The sequence below is a fragment of the Grammomys surdaster genome, unplaced genomic scaffold, assembly GCF_004785775.1.
Source record: "Grammomys surdaster isolate TR1022 unplaced genomic scaffold, NIH_TR_1.0 126158, whole genome shotgun sequence".
NCBI lineage: Eukaryota > Metazoa > Chordata > Mammalia > Rodentia > Muridae > Grammomys > Grammomys surdaster.
In genome coordinates this window covers 1,687,414-1,708,899 of record NW_021620966.1, presented here as the reverse complement: position 1 = coordinate 1,708,899, position 21,486 = coordinate 1,687,414, and the positions used below count along the sequence as shown (strand labels likewise).

At 48.8% G+C, this 21,486-nt stretch overlaps 2 protein-coding genes across 2 annotated transcripts; both read right to left on the bottom strand.

Annotated features, from left to right (window-relative positions):
- Positions 1-373: 373 nt before the first annotated feature.
- Gstm3 (glutathione S-transferase mu 3) lies at positions 374-3,180 on the bottom strand. The gene is made up of 8 exons (XM_028757297.1): positions 3,031-3,180; positions 2,660-2,735; positions 2,304-2,368; positions 1,732-1,813; positions 1,539-1,639; positions 1,020-1,115; positions 805-915; positions 374-630 (listed from the first exon to the last, which is right to left on the bottom strand). The coding sequence occupies exons 1-8, from the start codon at positions 3,073-3,075 to the stop codon at positions 532-534; spliced, it is 675 nt and encodes a 224-aa protein (XP_028613130.1). The 5' UTR covers positions 3,076-3,180; the 3' UTR covers positions 374-531.
- A 3,966-nt stretch (positions 3,181-7,146) lies between these two features.
- Positions 7,147-20,978, bottom strand: Eps8l3 (EPS8 like 3). The gene is made up of 20 exons (XM_028757412.1): positions 20,848-20,978; positions 18,888-18,942; positions 18,684-18,748; positions 17,048-17,206; positions 16,641-16,790; positions 16,386-16,441; positions 15,898-15,996; positions 15,803-15,861; positions 15,595-15,713; positions 15,305-15,425; positions 15,162-15,223; positions 14,883-14,957; positions 14,431-14,579; positions 9,864-9,945; positions 9,613-9,647; positions 8,949-9,144; positions 8,643-8,771; positions 8,267-8,340; positions 7,666-7,798; positions 7,147-7,451 (listed from the first exon to the last, which is right to left on the bottom strand). Exons 2-20 carry the CDS (start codon positions 18,916-18,918, stop codon positions 7,440-7,442), a joined length of 1,806 nt encoding a protein of 601 aa, XP_028613245.1. The 5' UTR covers positions 18,919-18,942; positions 20,848-20,978; the 3' UTR covers positions 7,147-7,439.
- Positions 20,979-21,486: the final 508 nt, after the last annotated feature.

Here is a 21,486-nt window from a genome sequence, read left to right as displayed (position 1 = left end):
ACATGGAAAGAGTGGTTGGGTTCTAGGGTAGGATTTGAATTTTAAGAATGAGATTATTTCCTCAGGGACCTGTATCAGTCTTCAGGTTCACCAGCAGGTGTACCTTATCTAGTGTGAGGTGTAGGGCTAATTTTTAATTAGTGACCAACTGTTCCAACTCTACTGACAAGCCTGCCAGTTTGAAATGCCATCTTTATCACATTAAGCTCTCTGCCCTGCTCAACACTGGGGTGTGTGTAAGCTCCAGTTCTCGTGCATAGATTGGCACCACGCAGTTTTACCTGGCTTTCTTCATGGCTTCCCGGAGGCTCCATGTCTGTTTTAAAGCACCTGCCACCCAAACTAGGCAATACCTCTCCATCTAGACACCAGCTAATGTAACTGCTGTTTATTAGAAAGAGCAGAGGAGACAGAGTGCGGGCCCCTTGGGACAGGATGGGACAGGGCTGGCAGTGAGCTCAGAGTGTGGGCCCCTCAGGGCAGGATGCCTCAGCGGCATCGAGCTCCAGCTCAGCGGCATCCAGCTCCAGCTCAGCATATGCACTTGTTACCCCACTTGGCATTCTTGTTGTTGATTGGCATCTTGAAGAAGCGGTCAGACTGCAGGCACGCAGCAATCTTCTCCAAAGCCTGAAGAAAAAGCATTCCAGGTCTTGTTAGGGCCCTGGCCCAGCCCAGCAGACTGACAACAAACATGCTGCCTGCCTTCACCCCTTTCTGCCAGTGCTGGGCAAGTACAATGGAGCCTTTGGGCTATAGGGGAGCCTGGGCATAATTCTTTGAGAAAGGGATAGCGAACATCACCTCAAAACGGCACATGAAAGCCTTCAGGTTTGGGAACTCATCCAGGCACTTGGGCTCAAATATACGGTTCTGGTCCAAGACGTCATAGGTGAGAAAATCCACAAAGGTCAGCTAGAAAGAATGAGGACAGTAAGGTGTCAGGTCAGAGGAGCACCCCAATACCTGCAGAGATAGACAGACAGGAAGGCAGCCTCTCCCTGGTGCCTTCCTCCTACCTTTTCTCCTGCAAACCATGTGAATTTCCCCAGGAACAATGAGAATTGTTTCAGCTGTGCAGGTAGCTGTTCCAAGTACTGAGGCTTCAGGTTTTCCTAGGAGGGAAAAGGAGCAATCAATAGCTGTTGTTGGGTCGACATAATGGTTCAGTGGGCATGACCAGAGTTTGACTCCCAGGTCCCACATTAATGCTGTCTTTGGACCTCTACACACACTGTCCCCCACCCACCCCCAGAATAGCTAATAGCTGTCGTCAGGGCCTGGACCAGTGATGAATACACCATACCCTTCTCTAGGCAGCTTCTTTCTGCCTCGACTTGGAGGAGGCAGGATGGAGAGCTGGGCTTTGGAAAGGAGAAGCTAACACCAGAATTACACGACAAACCAAAAATACAGAGTCTGTTTCACATCCTTATGGTTTGGGTTAATAGAAAGATGGCAACCATAGAAGGGGCAGAATAATCCTTAGCACTCTGGCCTGAAACCCAGCATAGGTGATTCCAGACGAGGAAACGTACATGGTTAGAATTGTAGCAGAGCTGAACCAGCTGCATGCGGAAGTCCATTATCTGGTTCTCCATGATGTCCACTCGTATCTTTTCTTCTTCAGTATCACCACCTGTAGCCAGATGGCAATAAATCACCCTCGGGATTACCTACCCCCAGGTGAGCAAACTGCCTCCTCTCTCAGATCACAGTTAGCCCACTCACACATGTTGTGCTTGCGCGCGATGTACCGCAAGATGGCGTTACTCTGGGTGATCTTGTTCTTCCCATCCATAAGGTAGGGCAGCTAGAAGGCAAAGTTAATGTAAACCTAGTCCTCCAGGTCCTCCACTTATCTGGAAGAGAGGAGACTTGCAAAGTGTGAACATGAGAAAGTAGCACTTGCTCCTCACCTGATTCTAGACAAGGGTGCTTAATCCCGTGTGTCATTGTGAACTGTATGTGTCGCATATGGACTTTTCTCAGAATACTTTAAAAAGCAACATGTAAATACTTTATACCTTAAAGCAAAACTGTAAGAGTAGTATGTTTATGGATACATTAAAGAACATGTGTTTTAACATCCATGACACTTTAGGACACATTTAGGCATATCATGAAAATACCTGGAATCTATCTATCAGTGATAAAGTCACAGACCTGGCTAGCAACTAATGTCTCTTATAGCCTGTCTTTGGGAGGAGAATGTTAGTGTTTCTTAGTCGTTAGTAGGAAATAAAATGTTATTCTCAGTTCTGTTCCGTGACCCTTCTGCCCACTCCTCCAAAGCCACCTACGTTAGGAAAATCCAGATCTAGCTTGAATTTCACGTCCAGCCATTGGCTTCTATCATAGTCAGGAGCTGTAAGAGAGAAGTGGGACCCAAGCCCCTTACTGACCTAACTAAGAAACGACTTAGACCTGATTTCTCAAGTCCCCAATCCCCAAAAGCTAACCCCTGAGTTTCTGCAACCGGCATATTAAGATGGACAGCAAGAGATAACGCTATAAGCCTCTCTTGGCAAAGTTCCCAGCCGACTGGAGCAGGGGTCCCACACGATCTCGGTGTGGTGCAACCCTCCGGGTAAAAGACAACTGGAGGGCCACTATGGCCCAGTGTGGCGGACCGCCGGCACCCACTGACATTCATTACCTTCCCCACACGTGTACCGTTTCTCCTCATAGCTGGTATCAGTAAACTCCAGGAGCAAGCGGATGGCATGAGCCAACTAAAGGCAAGGGGAGGAAAAAGACCCCGGTCAGCGCGCCTGCGCAGTGCCCACTTGCTCTCAACCCCCGTTTGTCAACGTCCCCAACCCAACGCTGCCAAGCCCCTCCATCCTGTCGAGGGAAACTGTCGTTAGGCAACCCCTTCGCTCACGCCCGGGAACGTCCAGTCCCCTCCTCTACCCACGGGCCTGGGGACCCCATAGGCCGGCCGGAGATCGGCTCACAGGTCCCTGTTCCCACCCTGCCGCCTGCACCTCTCTGTCCCAGTGGCTGGGCTGGCGAGGGGCCACTCACCCCGCGGATATCCCAGTAACCCAGAACCATAGACTTGGACGACATTTCAGACGATCTTAGTTAGCCCCTTCGGAGGTTAGCGATGGACTGTGTGCGCAGCAAACTTTATACTGGACGCTGTGGGCGGGGCCAACGCGACCGATCTGCCTCCTCCTTTCTCGCTCTGTGCTCCACCCGCCCTCCACGCGAGCACTTAGCCGTGCGCAGGCGCAGCTGCTGCCGGGCTCTTGAAATCCTCTGGTGTGAACTTCTCTCTGGGCTGTAGATGCATCCACTCTCCTGGCAGTGGGGGCCTGGGCCTTAGTTACCTGGGGAGCGTAAGTCGTGTCGCACAATGAGCTGGCATTGTGGGATTCTGACCACAAGGGAACTGCTGTCTTTGGCTCCCTTGGTGGGACATGGGAAGGGCTGAAAAGAAAAGCATGCTTAAAGAAAACAACAACAAAAGCCAATGAATCACTTAGACACATAAAACTGTGAGGTAGGAAACGACTCAGGTATAAGGTACTACCTAGAGTACTTTGGGGGTAGAAACATTTTCTATGCAAGATACAAATAAATGACTCTGTGAAGACTGAGGGAGGCTGGGGACACTGAACAGGGACACTGTGAAAAAGGATAGGTCATGCACATTGGAAATGCCTCAAAGGACACTCCAGGTAAGAGGAGGGTAGAGCAAACACTGAAAGGTGGGAAGTAGATATGCAAGACAAACAGCAGATGCTCTGAGCTGGGCTGGTTTGTAGGAGGAGACAGAACGTTGTGTTTGGGAGCAGGTTGCAAAGGGTCTTGACCAGAGAAAGGGTTTGAGTGGTTTCTCTCATCTCTGCGGGGAGTGTATAGGATCTAGATCATAATGTCCACTAGAAGTGTAATGCAAGACAGACATGTTATTATTTTTAAATGTTTTGCTTCTAGTTTTAAAAAAAGGAAGGGGTGAATCTGTTTCAGAATGTAATATGAAAATTATTGAGCTGTGTTCTATTTTTTTTTTGTTTGTTTTGGTATCTTACATTTAAAACTCACCTCCACTAAGGGATACCTCATTCTTATGCTCAGGATCCAGGCATACCCACTTTGTGAACTGTATGGATCTGGAGCATATTACGGAATAAAACATTGAAGAAGGGTACTGGGGAACTGGCGGAGGCTCCTGTCAGAAGGGGACTTATTATTTTAAAGATTGTGGGCAGAATGGTCCTCGTGAAACGTTCATACTCCAGTGAATAGTTCCTGGAAGCAATCTACTGTGCTGGTGCAGGAGACAGAGAACTCCAGCGGAAAAATGTCAACACACAGGGAGGCAGCACTTTAGAGGCAGCACTTTAGAGGCAGCCTGGGAGTGAAAGCCACAGATGAGACATGTTGTGTGTGTTTGGACTGCTGTGGCATGACACTTAGAAGCACAGGGATGAGAAAGAACCATCCAAGGAGTCTGAAAGAGTGGCTGGTGTGGCGAAGGGGAACCAGGTGTCCTGGGAACCAAGGGAAGACATTGGGAGGATCAAGTAAAGGACTACATCAAATGTGGCTGGCAGGTCACATGTAATAAAATCTGGGAATGAACAGTTGGACTTAGCAACATAGGCGTTATAGTTCCTGTGAGACAGTGAGCTTTGGGGGACACTCCTGCAGTGTGAGGACAAACCAAGCTTCTGTGCTCACTCACAGTTCAGGAGACTGAAAATGAGCAGACCCTTGTAACCGTTGTCAGTGCTGGGCAGGGGAGAGAATGTGTGAGCTATTGTTGGGGAGTCCAGAGTTGCTCTGCTCACCCTCCAACAGCACAGTTCTCTGGGACTCCCAGCACCTACTCCCCGAGTCTGGGTGTGGGAAATTATGTCTCATCATTAGTTTAATTGAATCAAACTTCAGATGTTATAAAAGGACATTTTGCTAAAATATAGAAGAAACTCGTACAGAGACACGTGACTCTATAATGCCTGGGTTTATTACTCCCAAGAAAACAAAAGCCAGCGACAAATTAACTTGAAGCACGAGTCTAAAACTTCTAGAGCATACCAGCGTGTGAGGGAATAGTCTAGGTGTTCTACTTGTTCGACAATATATCCCAATTTAGGCTAAATGACTTGGTGATTAGGTGTTCTGCCCATTTTATAGAACAAGGGATTGAAGCTTGGAGAAGATTGATGGGATGGGTCACTCAAGTTCCCTGGATGGTCCAGGATTCAAACTGAGGATGGCCTAATACATCCGTTTTGCTGGCTCCCCTGTGCTTGGTTAGCCTTAGAGCCTCTTACCTGCCACAGTCTTTTCTATGAAGTTAGGGGAACACTGGGATAGAGCACTTTTTTTTTTTTCTGATCCTGTAGATTTCCCCTGGTTTTCAGTTCTGAGATGGGCCAAGGCCAATGGGTTAGTGGCTCCTTCCATTCTAAGACCTTAACTTTTCTGAATTGGCTAGCTTGCCTCTAACAACTCTGAAGGCCTGCCCCCCCCCTTCAGTAAAGGTTTTGTTTTCATGCTCTGTGTTACTGACTACAAGAGAGGATTTCATGAGGCCAGGAAGTCGAGAATGAATGATAAAGTTCGTCTAAAAATAAAGTATTTAGCTCTGGATGATGTTACAGTCTTGGATAAATTCAGCCAAAAGAGATTTCCTGGACAATCTTAAGAACCTATTAGGTGCTCTTTGTGGGGTTGTTAGCTTGCGGATCAGAGAGGCAAAAACACGCACGGGAATTTTGACTGAGTTCACTCCGCATGACGCCTGGGCAGGGGCTGCAGAGCCCCACCCGGTATAGGGAGAACTCAGTCTGAAGTTCCACAGTGGGTTGGGGCTCTTGAGTGGGCCCGGAGGCCAGTGGTCTCCATTGGGTGCTCCCAGACGCTGCTGCAGCTGTCTAATCTCCCGTCAAGGACTTCTCAGCGTTCCAGTCACGGGGACCTCCAATTCAAGCAAACTAGCCGGAGTCAGCCAAGCGAGTACAGTAACAAAGAGTCACTTTTCTGCGGGGCACAGTCGGGGCCCTCCTCCCTTCTCCCCCCTCATTTCTCTTGACTGCAGGCCAGTCCTGCCCGCACGCCTTCAGTTTCAATCCATCTGCGGCCTCTCAGTGGTGCCTGAGAGCCCAAGGGCTTGAGACCAGTAGGTCCCCGACTGCCTCCTGGCCCAGGGATCCCCAACTCAAGAACCCTGCTCCCCGCAGGACCAGCGCCGCTGCGCGGAGTGAACTCAGTCAAAATTCCTGTGCACTTTGCCTCTCTGATCCGTGGCAGACACACGGGGACCACAACTCAGCCCAACAGAACTCGCATGTGCCCACGCACAGGCACATCAGACCCGCAGCTCTTGAATCCACGAAAAGATCAAACCTTAACAGTAGGGTATCTCAACTGAAGCATAGCTACTCTTCCATGGAGAGGAGCTCATTCCATGAGTTTTGAGCCGGAAGTAAACTATATACGCTAAAAGACAGTACAAGCCACAGACAGTCCTAACTCTTCACTTAATGCTAGTACAGAGGGGATCCAGGGAGTGGACTCTTGCCTGCGTTCACACAGTGGACCTGAGGACTTTCACCTCCCAGTGCAATGTTCCTATGTACTGTCACTGAAGATGGTGGGAGGAAGCTCAAGGTGGACTCACCTAACAACCATTGCTTGAACAACAAAGCTCACAAGGGGAGCACACGGTACCTCACTTATGGTTCCTCTGCATGACCATCCAGAGTGAACAAAACCTGTAGCTATCAGCAGAGTACTTTGTCTCAATGACATGCTGTGCCTACAGTTGGACTAGGAACTTTGGATTAGGTTGGAAGCCATGCCCCATAGGATAGCAATGGTGCATATAGCCTCATTTTGGAGTTTATTTAGAGAGGAAAAAGAATGTACCATAGTCCTCAAAGGCTGATCCTCAGCCTTAGGTTGCAGTGAATTCTCTGTAGTAGTTGTAGTTTAATTTCGTTTGGTTTGGTTAGGTGTGGTTCCATTCCGTTCTGTTCTGTTCCATTCCATTCTGCTCAGATCCATTCTGTTCTGTTCTGTTCTGTTTAGTTGCAGAGTTGTTGCTCTTTCATGCTCAGCATCCCAGCTCCCCGCTCTCTCTTGCTTTGGTTCCCATCAGACCCAGAATAAATGGCAAGGGGAGGGTCATATAACAAGCTTAAAGATGCTTTTTATTGGAAGGATTGAGACTAAAGAGATTGGGAATAAGTATGACAACTTAGAATGTGGGATAAAATAAATAGTAACCGGAGAGGGGCTCCAACCCAATGAGGGTACCATTTGCTTCCGTGTCTGGACCTGTTCATCTTCTTTGCTTGCAATCCAGGGTATATGGCTTGCGATTAACTGAAAAAGGACTTCCATGGCACTAACTGGGTACCAAATACTCCATCTTGCATATGAGAGGTCCTTGGTCCTAAAGGTATTTGAGCTGGTCTCTAATGAGTCATCTAAAGGAAGAAAATAATTCAGATGGGGCTGGCTCCTAGTGAGGGATCCACAGGGTTTATACCACCAATAGGATTAGAACCTTAAGACACACCTGAATGGATGAAGCTGAGTCCCCGGAGGAATATCCTATGCCTAGTATCCCAGCTCTCCCTTTCTCACCCCAGGAGAATTAAAAACCTCCGAATAGGAGTCAGGATCCTAGGACTCCCTCACCCCTAGCATCCTTCTGACAGCCTCCAGCCGGGCCTGGATCCGTGGAGCCTCCTGTGGACACAGCATCTGCAGCTCGCCAGGTCTCATGTGAAGTAGCTGGCTTCCCACTAGACCCCCGAGAGTCCTCACAGTGCTGTAAATAACAATGATAGAATCCACCAGAGGTAGGGTGGGCAGATACTAGGCCTTAGTATTTGTGTAGAGAAGGAAAGTTGAGGTTACAGGAATTAGGTATCTATAGGTACAGGAATAAGCCTATTGGTTTGGTCTCAGTGATCCACAGAACTCCTAGGTTTAAGGGCAGAAGTGTTTTAGAATGTTCTGGAAGGGAAGGGTGGCTAAGGTGGGCAGCCCAGGTTCTTCCAGAATTCGTTACCCTTGACTCATTGTTTTTTACTACATATGGACGCCCCACTGGGTGCCCTACCCTAGGCTCAGACAAGCAGCTTTTGTTCAGCAGAGAAAGCCTAAGATGGAACCATCATGTACAGTGGAAGCTGGGTCGCATGTTCTAGGTCTCTGAAGGGGAATGAGGTCTGTTGTTCTCACCTGAGCCCTTTACAGGGCCCTCCCCTCATCCCCCAGGGGACTGGTCACTCACACAGTGGAGAAGTTCTCTGCTTGTAGCCAGGCCGTGACCTCCTCAGGCTTTGAGCTAAGGCGAAGCATTGGAGCCTGGAATCAAGAAATACTAGAAGTCAGAGGTCATCTCATCTTACAAACATGCACAAGCTCCCGTATTGGATCCCTTCGACTGAGATTCCATTAGACCACTTATCTTACCCTCTGGTTTTCTAGTTCTGCAGGGACCCTGACTTAATCTTTGTTTAGACCCTATAATGAACTTGGCACTGAGGAAGCATGCAATGATATTGATTGAACTGAACCAAGATCATCTCTGTTTGTCACATAATCCTCCCTACTACCACATCGGACTCAGGACTCAGGGCTTCTGGGTATCCCAGCGTGCGTAGTACCCTAAAGGATGATTGTCGGTGGCCTCTTGTGGCTCCAGCTGGCAGGGGCTCCAGGATATTGCTGGGAATGTAACCAGTCAGTCCTGTTTCATTCTTCACTAGCCACCATCGCTTGCTCTGGTCCAGAATCTGCCAAGAATCACTGTATCAGCCCCCAGAGCCTCCATCCTCCCATCCCCTCTATCCCCAAGACTGTATCTCTCCCGACCTGTCCCACTTTCCTTCTCTAGCTGTAAGCCACACACTCCAGGCTAACTGTACTTCCCACCAACCGCCTCTTTTTCTGGCTTCAAGCATAGGCCTCACCTCCAGAATGTCTCCCTGTGCCACAGTCAGTTCCTGGGCATTCCTTGCTTCAAACTCATACAGGACTTGCATTTTCAGGGCTGCTCTGCCAGGGTTGGGACTGTTGGGCGGGAGGTTTGAGTCCTCCTCATATTCAGGGTTATGATTGTATGGCTCATCCTGAGGGAAGTGTAGGCTGCTTCTCATCCTAGAACTTCTGACATGGGAGACAGATTCAGGATGGATGGAGAATGGGAATTGTACCCTTGGCCAGCCACAAGAGCCCCAGATAGTTCCTAGTATGGTTTGTTGATGACTTTTCTGGGTTTCTATAGTACTGGATGGCGCAATAGTGTTAGCTGGGGATTAGGGTAGGTGGCTTCACAGGATAGGAAAAGCTCTGAAATGCCTTTTGTCCCTGAGAACATTTCCAGTAGTAGAATTTTCTGGATCTTGGTTCTGCTCTGAGTACTTTATACCTGATCTATGGGAACTCAGAGGAACATTTGGAGGCTAAGAGGTAAAGAACTGCATTTTTCACCCAAGGTAGCAGAGAGGCATCTTTGCATGTGTCTGTGTCTGGCTAAGGAAAATTACAGATGGTCTCTGGGATTCACAGGTGCAAAGGTTCTGCCTTGTACCTCCCTCCCCATGACTGCAAGAATCCACTAAGCATGTGACTTACCGGAGGGAAATAGAATCCTGGTTTCTTAGGGGTTTCTGTAAACAAGAAAACCAGAGTGACTTAGAATAGGAGGTAGCCAGCACAGTGGCAGGGAGGGGCTAACCAGCCCATCACAGGCCTGCAACAGCTGCCTTTTGTCCATTGGTCACCTCCCCCAACAGGTACCCATACAACCCACCCCTTAGTTGCCATGTGATTTTGATCTGAACTGGAAGAGCTTTGCGTAGATATCAGTGCTAAGCAACCCTTACCATGGAGTAGGCCTCTGGAATCTGCCAGCCATCGTAGAATGTGGGGTGGTAGGGTGGCGGTTCGATGCCTGTCCAGTCAGCCCTGAGGGGAGAACAAAGCTGAGTCTAGAGTTACTGTGAAGCAGCCTGTGGGATGTGGAAAGGGAGGAGATGGGAAGGCTAGCCTCAGGGATCTGTGGCTAACGGGCATAGGGCACATGTATACAGATGCAAAGCTACAGGAAACCCACAAAGGAATAAATGGAATAACTCTATCTATCAGTGAGCAGCCTCATCTTGATTCCTAAGTACAGCCATGTTGCCTCCCTAGAATTAAAGTAGCGTAATCTGGAATATCTGGGCTGGAAGACACCTTTGGGGACTTTTAAAGTCTGACCTTACCCCTTCTTATTTGTTTGTTTATTTATTTATACTGAAAATAGATATTTCATACAATATATTCTGATTAAGATTTCTTCTCCCCCAACCCCTCTCAGATCTTTCCCTATCCCCACCCACCCAAATCCACACTCTTTCTTTCTCCCTCTGTCTCACTAGAATACAAACAGGCATCTAAAAAAATTAAAATAAAATAATATTAGATAAAACAAAACCAAACAACCAATAATAGGACACAAACAAATAGAAGAAAAAGAGCCAAAGAGAAGGCTCAGGAAAAGCACATAGATGTAGTGACACACATGTGAACACATACAGAAATCCCATAAAACCACAAATCTGGAAAACAATATATACACAAAGGACCTGTAAAGAGGAGGAAGAGGAAGAAGAGGAGGAAGGAGGAAGAGGAGGAAGGAGTAGAAGGAGGAAGGAAAAAAAGAAGAAGGAGGAGGAGGAAGAGGAGGAGAAAGAAGAAGAAGAAGAGGAAGAAGAAGAAGAAGAAGAAGAAGAAGAAGAAGAAGAAGAAGAAGAAGAAGAAGAAGAAGCAGCTGCCACCTACAAAGCATTATGTGACAAAAGACTTTCAAGAATACTATTCACTTGGTTCTGTGCTGGCTATCTACTGCAGTGCACAAGGCCCAGACTTGAGAGAAGTTTGAACACTCAGTGAGACACTGTTGGAGAAAACTAATTTTTCATTTGTGAGCAGTTATCAATTGGAGCTTTCAGGTTCTGGATAGAGGCTCAAGCCCACTTCTCTCAGCATTGGGACCATAGCTGGCCCTGACCTGTGCAGGCTCTGTGCTGCCACAGTCTCGATGTCCCACCCTTTTAAAAACATTTTTTATTTTTGAGACAGGGTCCACTGAGTAGTCCAAGATTTCCTTGAACTCACTCTGTAGCCTCGGCTAGCCTTGAACTTGCCATCTTCCTGCCTCAGCCTCCAGGATAGCTGAAATTGCAGGCCTGTGCCACCATGCCTGATCCGTTCAGTATTTTTCTAACCTGTTTGTGGTGTCGCCACAGCAGCTCTGTTTCCTTAACACTAAACAGAACAAAGAACTTCATTGTGGAAGACACATCCCAGTGAGGCTGCCCTGGCTAATGCCAGGATGGGGCTAGTACCTGCCTCTCACTAGCCCTTGCACACGGCTCAGGTCTGTGCCGTTTCTGGACATTCCACACTTACTCCCTGAGAACACTTACTCACCTCTGGAAATGCCTCTCCCTGCCTCACTGGGGCAGCTGAAAAGTCTATCTCTACATTTACTATAGCCTTTCACTTTATGGTACATGGCTTCTATATATCTGTTTATTACTATGTAGTATCTCCTGGCTGCGGCAGCGAGGGGCTGTCTTCCTACCACTATAGCTGAATCACTGGTACTGGTGAATACATGTTTATTTATTAGGAGTGAACCTTTCTTTGTTGGCGCCTCCTCTGTGTTCTATAATATGCTCAGGTGTTCTGTTGACCAGGTAATGACCTCTTTTAAGCTATGGTCCTAACTGTTGCTTTACCAAGCCTCCTGGGAATGTGATTGTATGTTGTGCCTGTACGTTCTTACCTCTGATTGCATCCTCTAGCACAGCTGTACTGAAACTGTTCCACTGGAAATGCTGGTAATCAGGCTGGAGATGTTTTCTAGTTCAGTGGAGTGCTTTGCCTATCATGCTCAAGGCCCTGGGTTTGGTCTCCAGCACCAGGAGTGGGGTGATTCTGACAACTCATGATTGCCGAGTCTAATGGCTAATGTGTTCCTTATCTTTCTGGATTATTACACCATTTGGTGTTACTTATAACTTTGGGCCATTTTACATAAAAATCAAAACACTGAAATGTAATTTCACAGAAACTCAGTTCTTCAAAGGACTTTCACATGCCTTCTATTTTCTGTATATCTTTCACAATGAGCTTCTCACTTCTAGTTACTTTAAGAAGTAGGGCTCCTCTAAGAGCATATCTGACTTAATGGATTAGTTATCAATATTTTGCCATTTTATTAATACTGGGATTGCTTTGCTCCCTCATTGGTATTGTTACAATTATATCTGTCAAACAAGCTTTCCAGTGTTGCAAATATGTGTGCGTGTGGCGGGGTATGTGTGATTCTTAGTGTGGGGTGTGCACATATGAAATGTTTGTGCTTATGTGTGTGAATATGGAGACCAGAGGTTGATGTCATGTCTGCCTTACTTTTTGAGACGGTCTCTCACTTAACTGGTCACACTTCTCTTTAGCTAGGCTGGCTGAGCCACTCCAGGGACCCACCTTTCTCGACCTTGACCCTGACACTGGAGTCACAAGACACGGTGCCTGCTTGGCTTTTCTGTGAGTACTGGGGACTCACACTCAGGTTCTCACGCCTGTGCAGCAGGCACACTATAGACTATTTCTCAAAACTGTAAAGTAACACTGGTTTTGAAACGTAAAATGACATAGCTATCATGGGAATTCAATGATAAAGTGGCTGAATGAAAGCATTTGAGGCCTTGTGGTGTCAGTCCTCCACAGACCCTGCTTTCCTATCTTGAGAGTACTTGGCAGACATTAGAGCTGTCCCCAGGGGCTATGTAATCCCAGTGCAGCCATAGGATCCAGGGTCTAAGACTGTTACAAGAGGTCCAGAATTTATGTTTCTTCATTTTTTGATTAGACAAATAAAGCCCATAAAATAGATCATTTGGGTATAAAGAACCCAAATGTCCATTGATGGATAAACAAAATGCTGCATGTTCAAACAAAAGACTATCTGTCAATCATGAAAGCAAGGAAATTCTGACTCATGCTGTAACAGAGACAAACATTGAGGACATACTGATAAAATCAGCTGGTCACAAACGGACTGACTCTGCCTTATTTCACTTACATAAGGTCTCTAGAATAGGCAAACATACATGGACATGCAGCAAAGGTAGCTAGAGGGTCGGGGCAGCAAGATGGGGAGTTATCCTCTATGGGTATGGCCTTTCCCTTTGGGATGAGAAAATTCTAGATCTGGAAAATGGTATGGGTACACAGTATCAGTATCAGCTCAATGCTACTGAATTATATGCTGAAATTGATACATTTTGTTTGGTGTATTCTACCATTAAAATAAGTAGGCTGCATTGGATCGAATTCATGTCTTTAAGTGAACTGGACAAAACCTTCACATGGGCCTGAACTGAAAAGATCTGCTCACGAGGCAAACAGAGGGTAGTTTCATTTCCCAGCCTGAGGCTCTCAACTAATGTCTCCCTGCCATGTCTCTGGGGTTTTGATGAGCTTTTCTGTTGTAATTTGTATCCCTCTCTTTGTGTGTTCTCTTCTAACTCTGTGATTCCTTTTTGCCTTCTTCCTGCTTACCCTTTTGCCTGGATTTTTGTTTTGTTTTTCAAGACAAGGTTTCTCTATGTAACATAGCCCTGGCTGTCCTGGACTCCCTTTGTAGACCAGGCTGACTTCAAACTCACAGAGAACCCCCCTGCCTCTGCCTCCTGGATGCTGGGATTAAAGGCATGTGCCACCACACTTAGCTGCCTTCTGCCTTCTTCATGTAACCACTGCCCAGAGCCCTGCTCCCTGCTCCCATGAATTAGAACAAACCGTGTGCAGGGAAGCAAAGTCAGGGGCTCCCACTGGATGACCCACAAGCTTCTCACTGTGTCCTACCAGACACTCTGATACTGTTCTGTCACATAGGTGGGAGCTCTCAGGTGGGGGCCCAGATGTGTGGCCTCTGTAGGCAGTTCCTGTGGTGACACCTTAGCCTAGGTGAGTTTCTGTCCCAATTCCCAGGCTCTCTAACTGCTCTCCTGTCCACCCACGACCAGCCACAGGAGCATGGCTTCTCTGGCTCTCTTCACTCCTGTCCTGAAGACTGCCGGATCAACCTTCTGATGTTACCTCTGTGGTAACATCAGATCTTATGTCAGTTGTTCTGAAATTCTGAGTTTGACGGAGACCAAGTTTTCACTTTGTCCCTGGTGAAAATGGACATGCATCTTAGTAGAAGGTTGGCCTTGCTGAGTTTTTCTCCTGAGGATGTTTCTTCACTGGGTAAAGGCAGTGTTCAGTGAAAAGTTGGGCACTCCACGTAGAGTCCCCCACATTCTCTGGATGTGGCTCTGCCTTGTGATAGTGTCACACTGGGCATCATGTTCTTTCTGCTTTGGGTCTGCCATGCCTCTTGTCTCCACTTACCAGCTGGTGGTCCAGGATGTGCCTAGCGACTTCCAGAGAATATTCTCGGGTGGGCTTAGACAGGATTGCAGCAAGTCTATTGCTTTGGGGGTGAGGAGGGGGGAAATCACTTTGGCTGTAAGGCCATCCTCAGGGCACTGAGATAGGATCTGGAGGAGGGATAGAAAGAGAAGGGATCAGTAGTAAATAGGACAGGTCCAAGGGTCCCCCAGCTCTGTTTCCTCACTTCCTGCCTGTCCTCTACTCCCTCTATGACCTGGCGTTCTTGACTCTGTTGCCAACCTATTGGGTTTATTGGGGGTTTTGTCTTGAGTGGCATCCTATATGGAAGGTGCTTGTTGAGCAAAGTGCAGGTTCCACAGCTCCCTCTGCCCTGCTGCTCCCCCAGCCTCCGTCCTTTCCTCTGCTGCCACTGGTCTTCAGCTTTGCCACCCTGCCTGCCCTCCACTCACGAATTTCAGGGTTTGGAAGATGAGGCCCACGAACTCAGGGGCACTTGTTTCCTGAAGCCGCAAGGCCAGCTTCCCCTGAAGACACAGGACAATGTCGGTTACCATCCTCCACCACCTTCACCAGAACCCTAGCACCCCATAAGTGTTTTGTGCCTTGGCTTAGAGCCTGGTACCCTTCAAAAGTTCCAGGAGAAGCTGGAGAAGGGAAAGGCTTGGGTAGCTGACATCAGAGAGAAGGGGAGTTGAGTGAAGGTCACAGAACTAGCCTGAGCCACTAACCAAGAGGTTGAAGCTAAACTTGATCTTCTGGAAGCAGTCAATGTACTCTGCTTCTGTTACCCCTGTGGGAGAAAGAATAAAGGTGGGGTCCAGGGATCCTCCCAAGACGACCCTGCATCTCTCCCCTGCCGTGAAGCACTTACCCTTTTGAGACCTTTTCTTTTTTTTCCCAAGTTTCTTCTTCTTATGACTGTCTTTTGCCTGGGCCTCCCTCAGCTTTCCAGCAAACAGCTCAATGTCTCTTAGGACATGGTTCAGCACATCCTGGACCCCCAAAAACCCATGTCCTTGAGTAGACTGTTATAAAAACCCTGAAGCTCCCAACCCTGGTCCTGCTATAATCCCACCATATATCCCAGCCTTATCCCCAGCTCTGCCCTGTCTGCTTTAGGAGTCTGGAAGTCTCAGCAAGCCTCCGACCACCTTCAGTTACCTCATCCCTCTCTGAGTCCTCAGGAGAGGGAGCACGCCTCGGAGGAGGAGGCAGAGTGAAGCCATTGGGTTCTCGGGCACTTGGGGAGCGTGTCAGGGACCTTGAGGATGGTGAGATGCCTGCAGTGGATGGGGAGGGACCATGAGCTTAGAGCTTCTTTGACTTGATCCAAACCTTCTCTGCTACCTGCCTTCAGATACAAACTTACTGCGTTCTGAGGTCATGGTGTATGGCTGTTCTGGAGGAAACCTCTGCTCTGGAGGGAACCTCTGCTCTGGAGGGAACCTCTGCTCCGGAGGGAACCTCTGCTCCAGTGGGGGTCCCTGATGTATAGGGATTGGCCTTTCCAGAGGAGGCTCCTTCCATCTGTCCTGGCTTGGATGATGGACTCCAAATCGAGGTCTGTTGAGGGCATAATGAAAGATATAACTTTGATAATATCTTGAGAGAGAGAGAAACCTAAGCCCATACTTCTGCCCCCATGGACCTCACTATTTTTCTCTAAGGACCCTACTCCTTCTCCGTAGCCTCCACTTGAGCCTCCCTGACTCCATCATGTTTTGTCTGCCCAATCCTTGGGCTTTCCTGGGTTCTATAACTATCTCTGGAGATAGTATCCAATACTCTCAGCACCTTCCCCATACCCTTCATTGGTCTAAGCCTTTATTAGTTCTAAGCATGTGTTTGCTGGGTCCCAGGATCATGAGTTCTCCTCATGTGTAGCCAGGATGTGACCCTTAAGCATGAGCTAGGAAGGAGACTCTACATGTCACAGGGCAGAGGCAGCCTACCTTTCTTCTAGCTCTTCTTCCAGGGCCTTCTGCAGGCTTGTCCTCAGCTGCTCTGCCTGGAGGAAGCAGCAGGTATTACATATGCATGTGCATGTCTGTATGTATGTGTGCACATGAGTGCATGTGTGTGCACATGAGTGCATGTGTGCGTGCATGTGTGTGTGTGTGTGTGCGTGTGTGTGTGTGTGTGTGTGTGTGTGTGTGTGTGTGTTGATCACTAAACACCACCCCTGGCCACCATATCCAGCCACTTACCCCCACTTCCTGGCATTGGAACAGCAAAGTACTGATGCCTGGCAGGCCAGACTCCTGTACGGTGACTGATAGGATGGAGTTGTAGGAGCAGGTGTTAAGGGCTACATCTATGGCTTTGATGTTGTCCAAGCGGTAAGAATCTAGGTCCTCCTAAGGAAGATGAAAAGGCCAAGTGTGAGATCACTGAGAGCCACTGAGACCCTAAAGGGGTCATCCCTGCCCACAGTGAGATGGTAGTTTCTAGCCTGGTTCTTAGGCCTCTGCCCCCACTTTCCACCCTGCCTCTACCTCGTTTGAGATGTGTTTTGGATGTGGAGGCACTGAGAGGCAGGTGGAGAACCTGATCCTTGCTCTTTAGCATCCTGGGTTAGCTAGGGCCCATGACTGGGTTTACAGAGAAGGCTGACCTTAGTCTCAATGTCCAGCAACTGGAGCCAGCCATCTCTGACCTGTAGGAACAGGTCTTGGCTCCACACGCGGCCCTGGGCATCCATCTCCTGAAGCTTCTGTAGGGCATCCTTTGGCTCCTGGACTCTCTGTGTCCCCAGCTTACATGTCATCAGATGCTAAGGGGAGAGGAAGAGACTAGTCTTGGAGGAGATTTGGAGGATCTCAGGTGGTTAGCAGGCAGGGGGAAGGCAGTGAGGGAGGAAGTTGTGCCCTTGATTTCCCCTGTGGGGAGATCATATTTCTCAATACAGCAATTACTGATAGAAGTTGGGTTCTTGAGGAGGCTTCCAGGCCTAGAGCTAAGGCGCATTCTAGGACCACCGTGCGGTCATTGGTGTGGGTTCCAATCATCCAACAAAATAATCCATGTTCCTCTGTGTGGGCTGTAGGACCTTCCTCGGTTCCTTTGCTGCATTTAGGATCTATTGTCCCCAGGTGAGTGACCTCACTTGCCTGACCGCTGCCTTTTTCCATACCTGTTACCCATACTCAGATGATGTCTTTCCAGCTCTGCCAACCCAGTGCCATGGGGCTCTCAGGAAGGTCAAGCATCCTCTTTCTGATTCTTGCACGGAGAGAGCTGAAGCACTCTCAGGCTCCCCCACCAAGTCCTTGCCTTCTGCTGGCACCATTGCTTGACAGCTTTTCCCTTAGCTACACTCCTCTCTTCCCACACCCAAATGTTGGCTTCTTGAAACATCCTCCATTTGCCCCAGACTCTTGTTGGGGACAATCAGTCTAACTCCTGCCCTTGGACTGTCAGTTCTCACTCCTGGCCAGCTGCACCCTATGGCCACACTGCCTGTAACTCAGCAGAGCCCAATAGCCTGTTGCCCTGAGAATGCCTCCTCTTGCTTTTGCCTGGTGGGTCACAATGAAGCCACTTCTCAGCGCCACTCTACAGAGACGCTGACTGGTGGCTGGGGATCCCCTTCCCCACTATACTGTGAGTTTCCTACTTGTCTCTTAACACCTGAGGCTACTGGGGTGGGGGTGGGTTCTATCCACGCCCCATCCCCTCCGCATACTGTGGCCCCTACCATGTCCTAGTTGAACAAGTTCTTCTGACCACATCCTTGTAGTTTTAAAGCCAATTAAAATGACCAGATCTCCAGGTGCCAACTGTCCACTTGAGTGGGGCCAAAGAATACATTCCAGTGGCTCGACCTGGTCTGAGAATGCAGGATGGCTCTCCTCTCGGTGACACTGGCCCTTATAGCTGCAACCCACATACCTTTTTCCCAGCAGCCATGTGCAATCCTGAACAAAGTGCAGGAGGTGGGTTGGAAAACAAGGAAGATCAAAAGGATAGCTTTCTGTGGCTCTTGACTTATTTACTCTGTCACTTCCGTCTAGGGACCCAGCACCCATTCCCAAAACCTCTAGCTAGGCCTGCTCTGCCCACCTTGGAACTATCCTATATTTCACTTAGCTTGGCAGACATTTAGGCCTCAAGATAGGTGACTCTGACTCCACAGAGTTCCGTCAGGTTAAGCTGTTATGTCAGGGTCAAGCACCTACGTTTTATAAGTCAGTGGACATGCAGAAACTCTAGCCTTACTCAGAAACTGCCTGGGCCCCACAGGTACTCACCTCTACCCTGTGCTGCAGGAGGGTAGGTTCTGAGGCCACGCTCTGGGAATATTCCTTCCGTTGCACTGTGGGTACAAAGTCAAGGGGCAGGGGGCAGCAGAAGGGAGGTGAGGCTCGGACAATTTCAGAGACGGGGAGAAGATAGGGTTTGGAGAGCTTGGCCCAGAGTAGGGCTGAGCAGGTCAGGGAAGGAAGGAAGCTTACAGTAGATGGCTCTGCTGCTGGGCCGAGACATGTCGACACTGCTGAGGGCAGCTTCCTAGAATCGCAATGAACCGGAGATAGTCATCGGACTAAGAAACAAGAATACCAGGCCTGGCTGCTGTTGCTCTGACCTGGGGGCTCTGTGACCAGAACTGAAGCCCTTTACTCAAGGGGACCTATCTAGAGCCATCTGACGTCCTGCCCAAGAAGTCCTCATCTTGTTAGATTTGGAGGCTATGGACCAGGGGAGGAAGGGCTTTCCTGGGGACAGGGGACACTACATGGATGGTTTCCCATATTTGAATCTGGGTTCAGGTGTGAAAGATACCATGAACTAGTTGCTTCTGTTGGGAGGGTAGAGGCCTCAGCTGCCATAGCAAGACCCTTGTCCAGCCCTGTTTTAATTCTGCAAATAGGGAGGAAGTTCCCAGCTAAGGACCTTGCCTAGTAGAATGTATTTGAGTGGTGTGTGTGTGTGTGTGTGTGTGTGTGTGTGTGTGTGTGTATTAGACAGATACAGAGATGCATAAGAGACAGACATTTATATAGGGTAGAGGGTGCTCTGTGGAACTTGGTAGGGACCTACACTCATCTGATGTCTGACTACCACTCCTGCTCCTTTTCCTTCTGGTGCTTCCAGATTTTCTTCCAGACACCCTCCCCACCTGAACTCTCTAAATGCAGCTCACAGCCAACTGCCTGGTAAAGCCATCTTTAACCACCACCTGCCCAGAGTGTTCCCAGATGCCATTTTCAGCATTGCCCAATCGTCCCTAACAACAGTAGTGGTCACCGAAGCCCTGACAGTACTCCGAGCCCACTGCCAAGCCTCTCCTGACCCCACCTCTCTTAGTCTCCGCCGCCATCCGTCCACTGGTACTTCTCCAGCACCAAGTGGTGAGCACGGCTTTATGGGATTTGCCTCAGTTACACAGCTAGTACTCAAAACAACCCCAGAGCTGAAGCTGTTATCCCCACTTCTCAGATGAGGACTCTGGCATTCAAAGAGGACAACAGGCCTCAAGTCACACTGATTGTTTAATGGGGAAATGAACCAGAATTATGTGGCTTACAAATGTGTCCCTGTCACTAGGTGGTGGGTTATGGGGGAGGAGGGGGGGGAGGGTACTAGAACACACATCTTTTAAAATGGAGTGGAATTAAACGTTGTGCATTTGTATGTGCTGGGTGTGTGTATGTGTCAAGAGAATGTGTTATTTGTGTGCCCCCAACATGGTTGTGTGCGTCTCCATGCATTGATCTGCTTGGCGCACTTGATTTCTTTGTAACCCTGGAATATCCCGACTGAAGTGTAAGGAAGCACCCACGCCCATTTATTGGGACTGTTATGAAAATAACAGAGTGGATAAGGTGACTCACAGATGGAAAAATTATTCTGAGTGCGCGTCATGGGAACACAGAGGAGGAGGCTGATCTCTGTTCCCCTGCTGCTGGGGAGAGCCCCTTTCCTAGATAAGAGCAAGGGGTGCTGGGAGCCTAACCCGTTCTTCTGCCTTCCCTCACCTCCCTAGGCTGTGGCATTCAATTCCTGCTTCTAAATGGAAGAAAAAGGAGACCTTTTCTGATCAGCCCTGTCCCAGTCTTTCACATCAGGATGGTCCCTGTAGGTCACCAGGTTCCTGTGGGCTAGTAGACATAATTCAACAGCTACTGCTAAAGACGCTACACCCCTCCGGTGGGGTGCTGTTTGACCTGCCTGGGCCCTTTTAATGTCAGGCGTTGGCCTTTGCTCTCCCTTGTGTACATGTATAGAGAAAGGAAGGGGTATTTACAAAGCTGACCTTGGGGAAGCCTTCTAGAGCTTCCTGGTCTCCAGTAGGTGTCTAAGTTCCCGAGGCTAATCCTTGCTCCTACATATAAGAAGACACTGCAAGATGCCCTAATTCTAGGAAGCCACAGGATCCCCAATCCTTGCTATTTGCTGGAGATAGGCTCTTACCTGATTGCCAGTGCAGCCTGGTGTCTGGTCCCCCAAGGAGGCTGATGCTTGAGCCAGTAGTCCACTGCTGTTGGAGGGAGTTCTGTTTGGCTTCTCTGCCAGTGCCTCAGGCAGAGACCTACTGGTGATCAGGTGGCCTGAGAGCCAGGAAGCAGGCTTTGAGGAAGCCACACCTGTGGTCTTTGGACTCTAGAGGGTGGGGAGGCCTTTCAGGTCACCAACCGCACAGCACTGTAGTGGACCTAAGGAAGTGTCTGTGCTAACAGGTGCCAGAGCTTTACCAGAGACCCCTGCTTCTCAGCTTCCTCCTTGTTGGCCTCTGGCCTCAGGTGTGGCACCTCATCTCCCTACCTTTTACATATCTCCTCTGGGGCCCCTGGGTTAGCATCAGGCACTGAGGCCACAAGCAAGAAGAGGCACATGTGGTCTCATAAGCCTAGTTTCTGAGTTAGGGACAAGCCGCTAATGGACCAGAGGCTCAAGACAAGCTTTGAGCTGGTATGTGTGTTTTATGTGCTGCATGCATGGGTGTGTGATCCTGTGTACCCAAGTCTTGCCCATCAATAGGACATGGCCTGACAGAGAAGTTGGGGTAAGACCTAGGGCCACTTGAGCCCAAGAGGGCTCTTTCATCCTGGT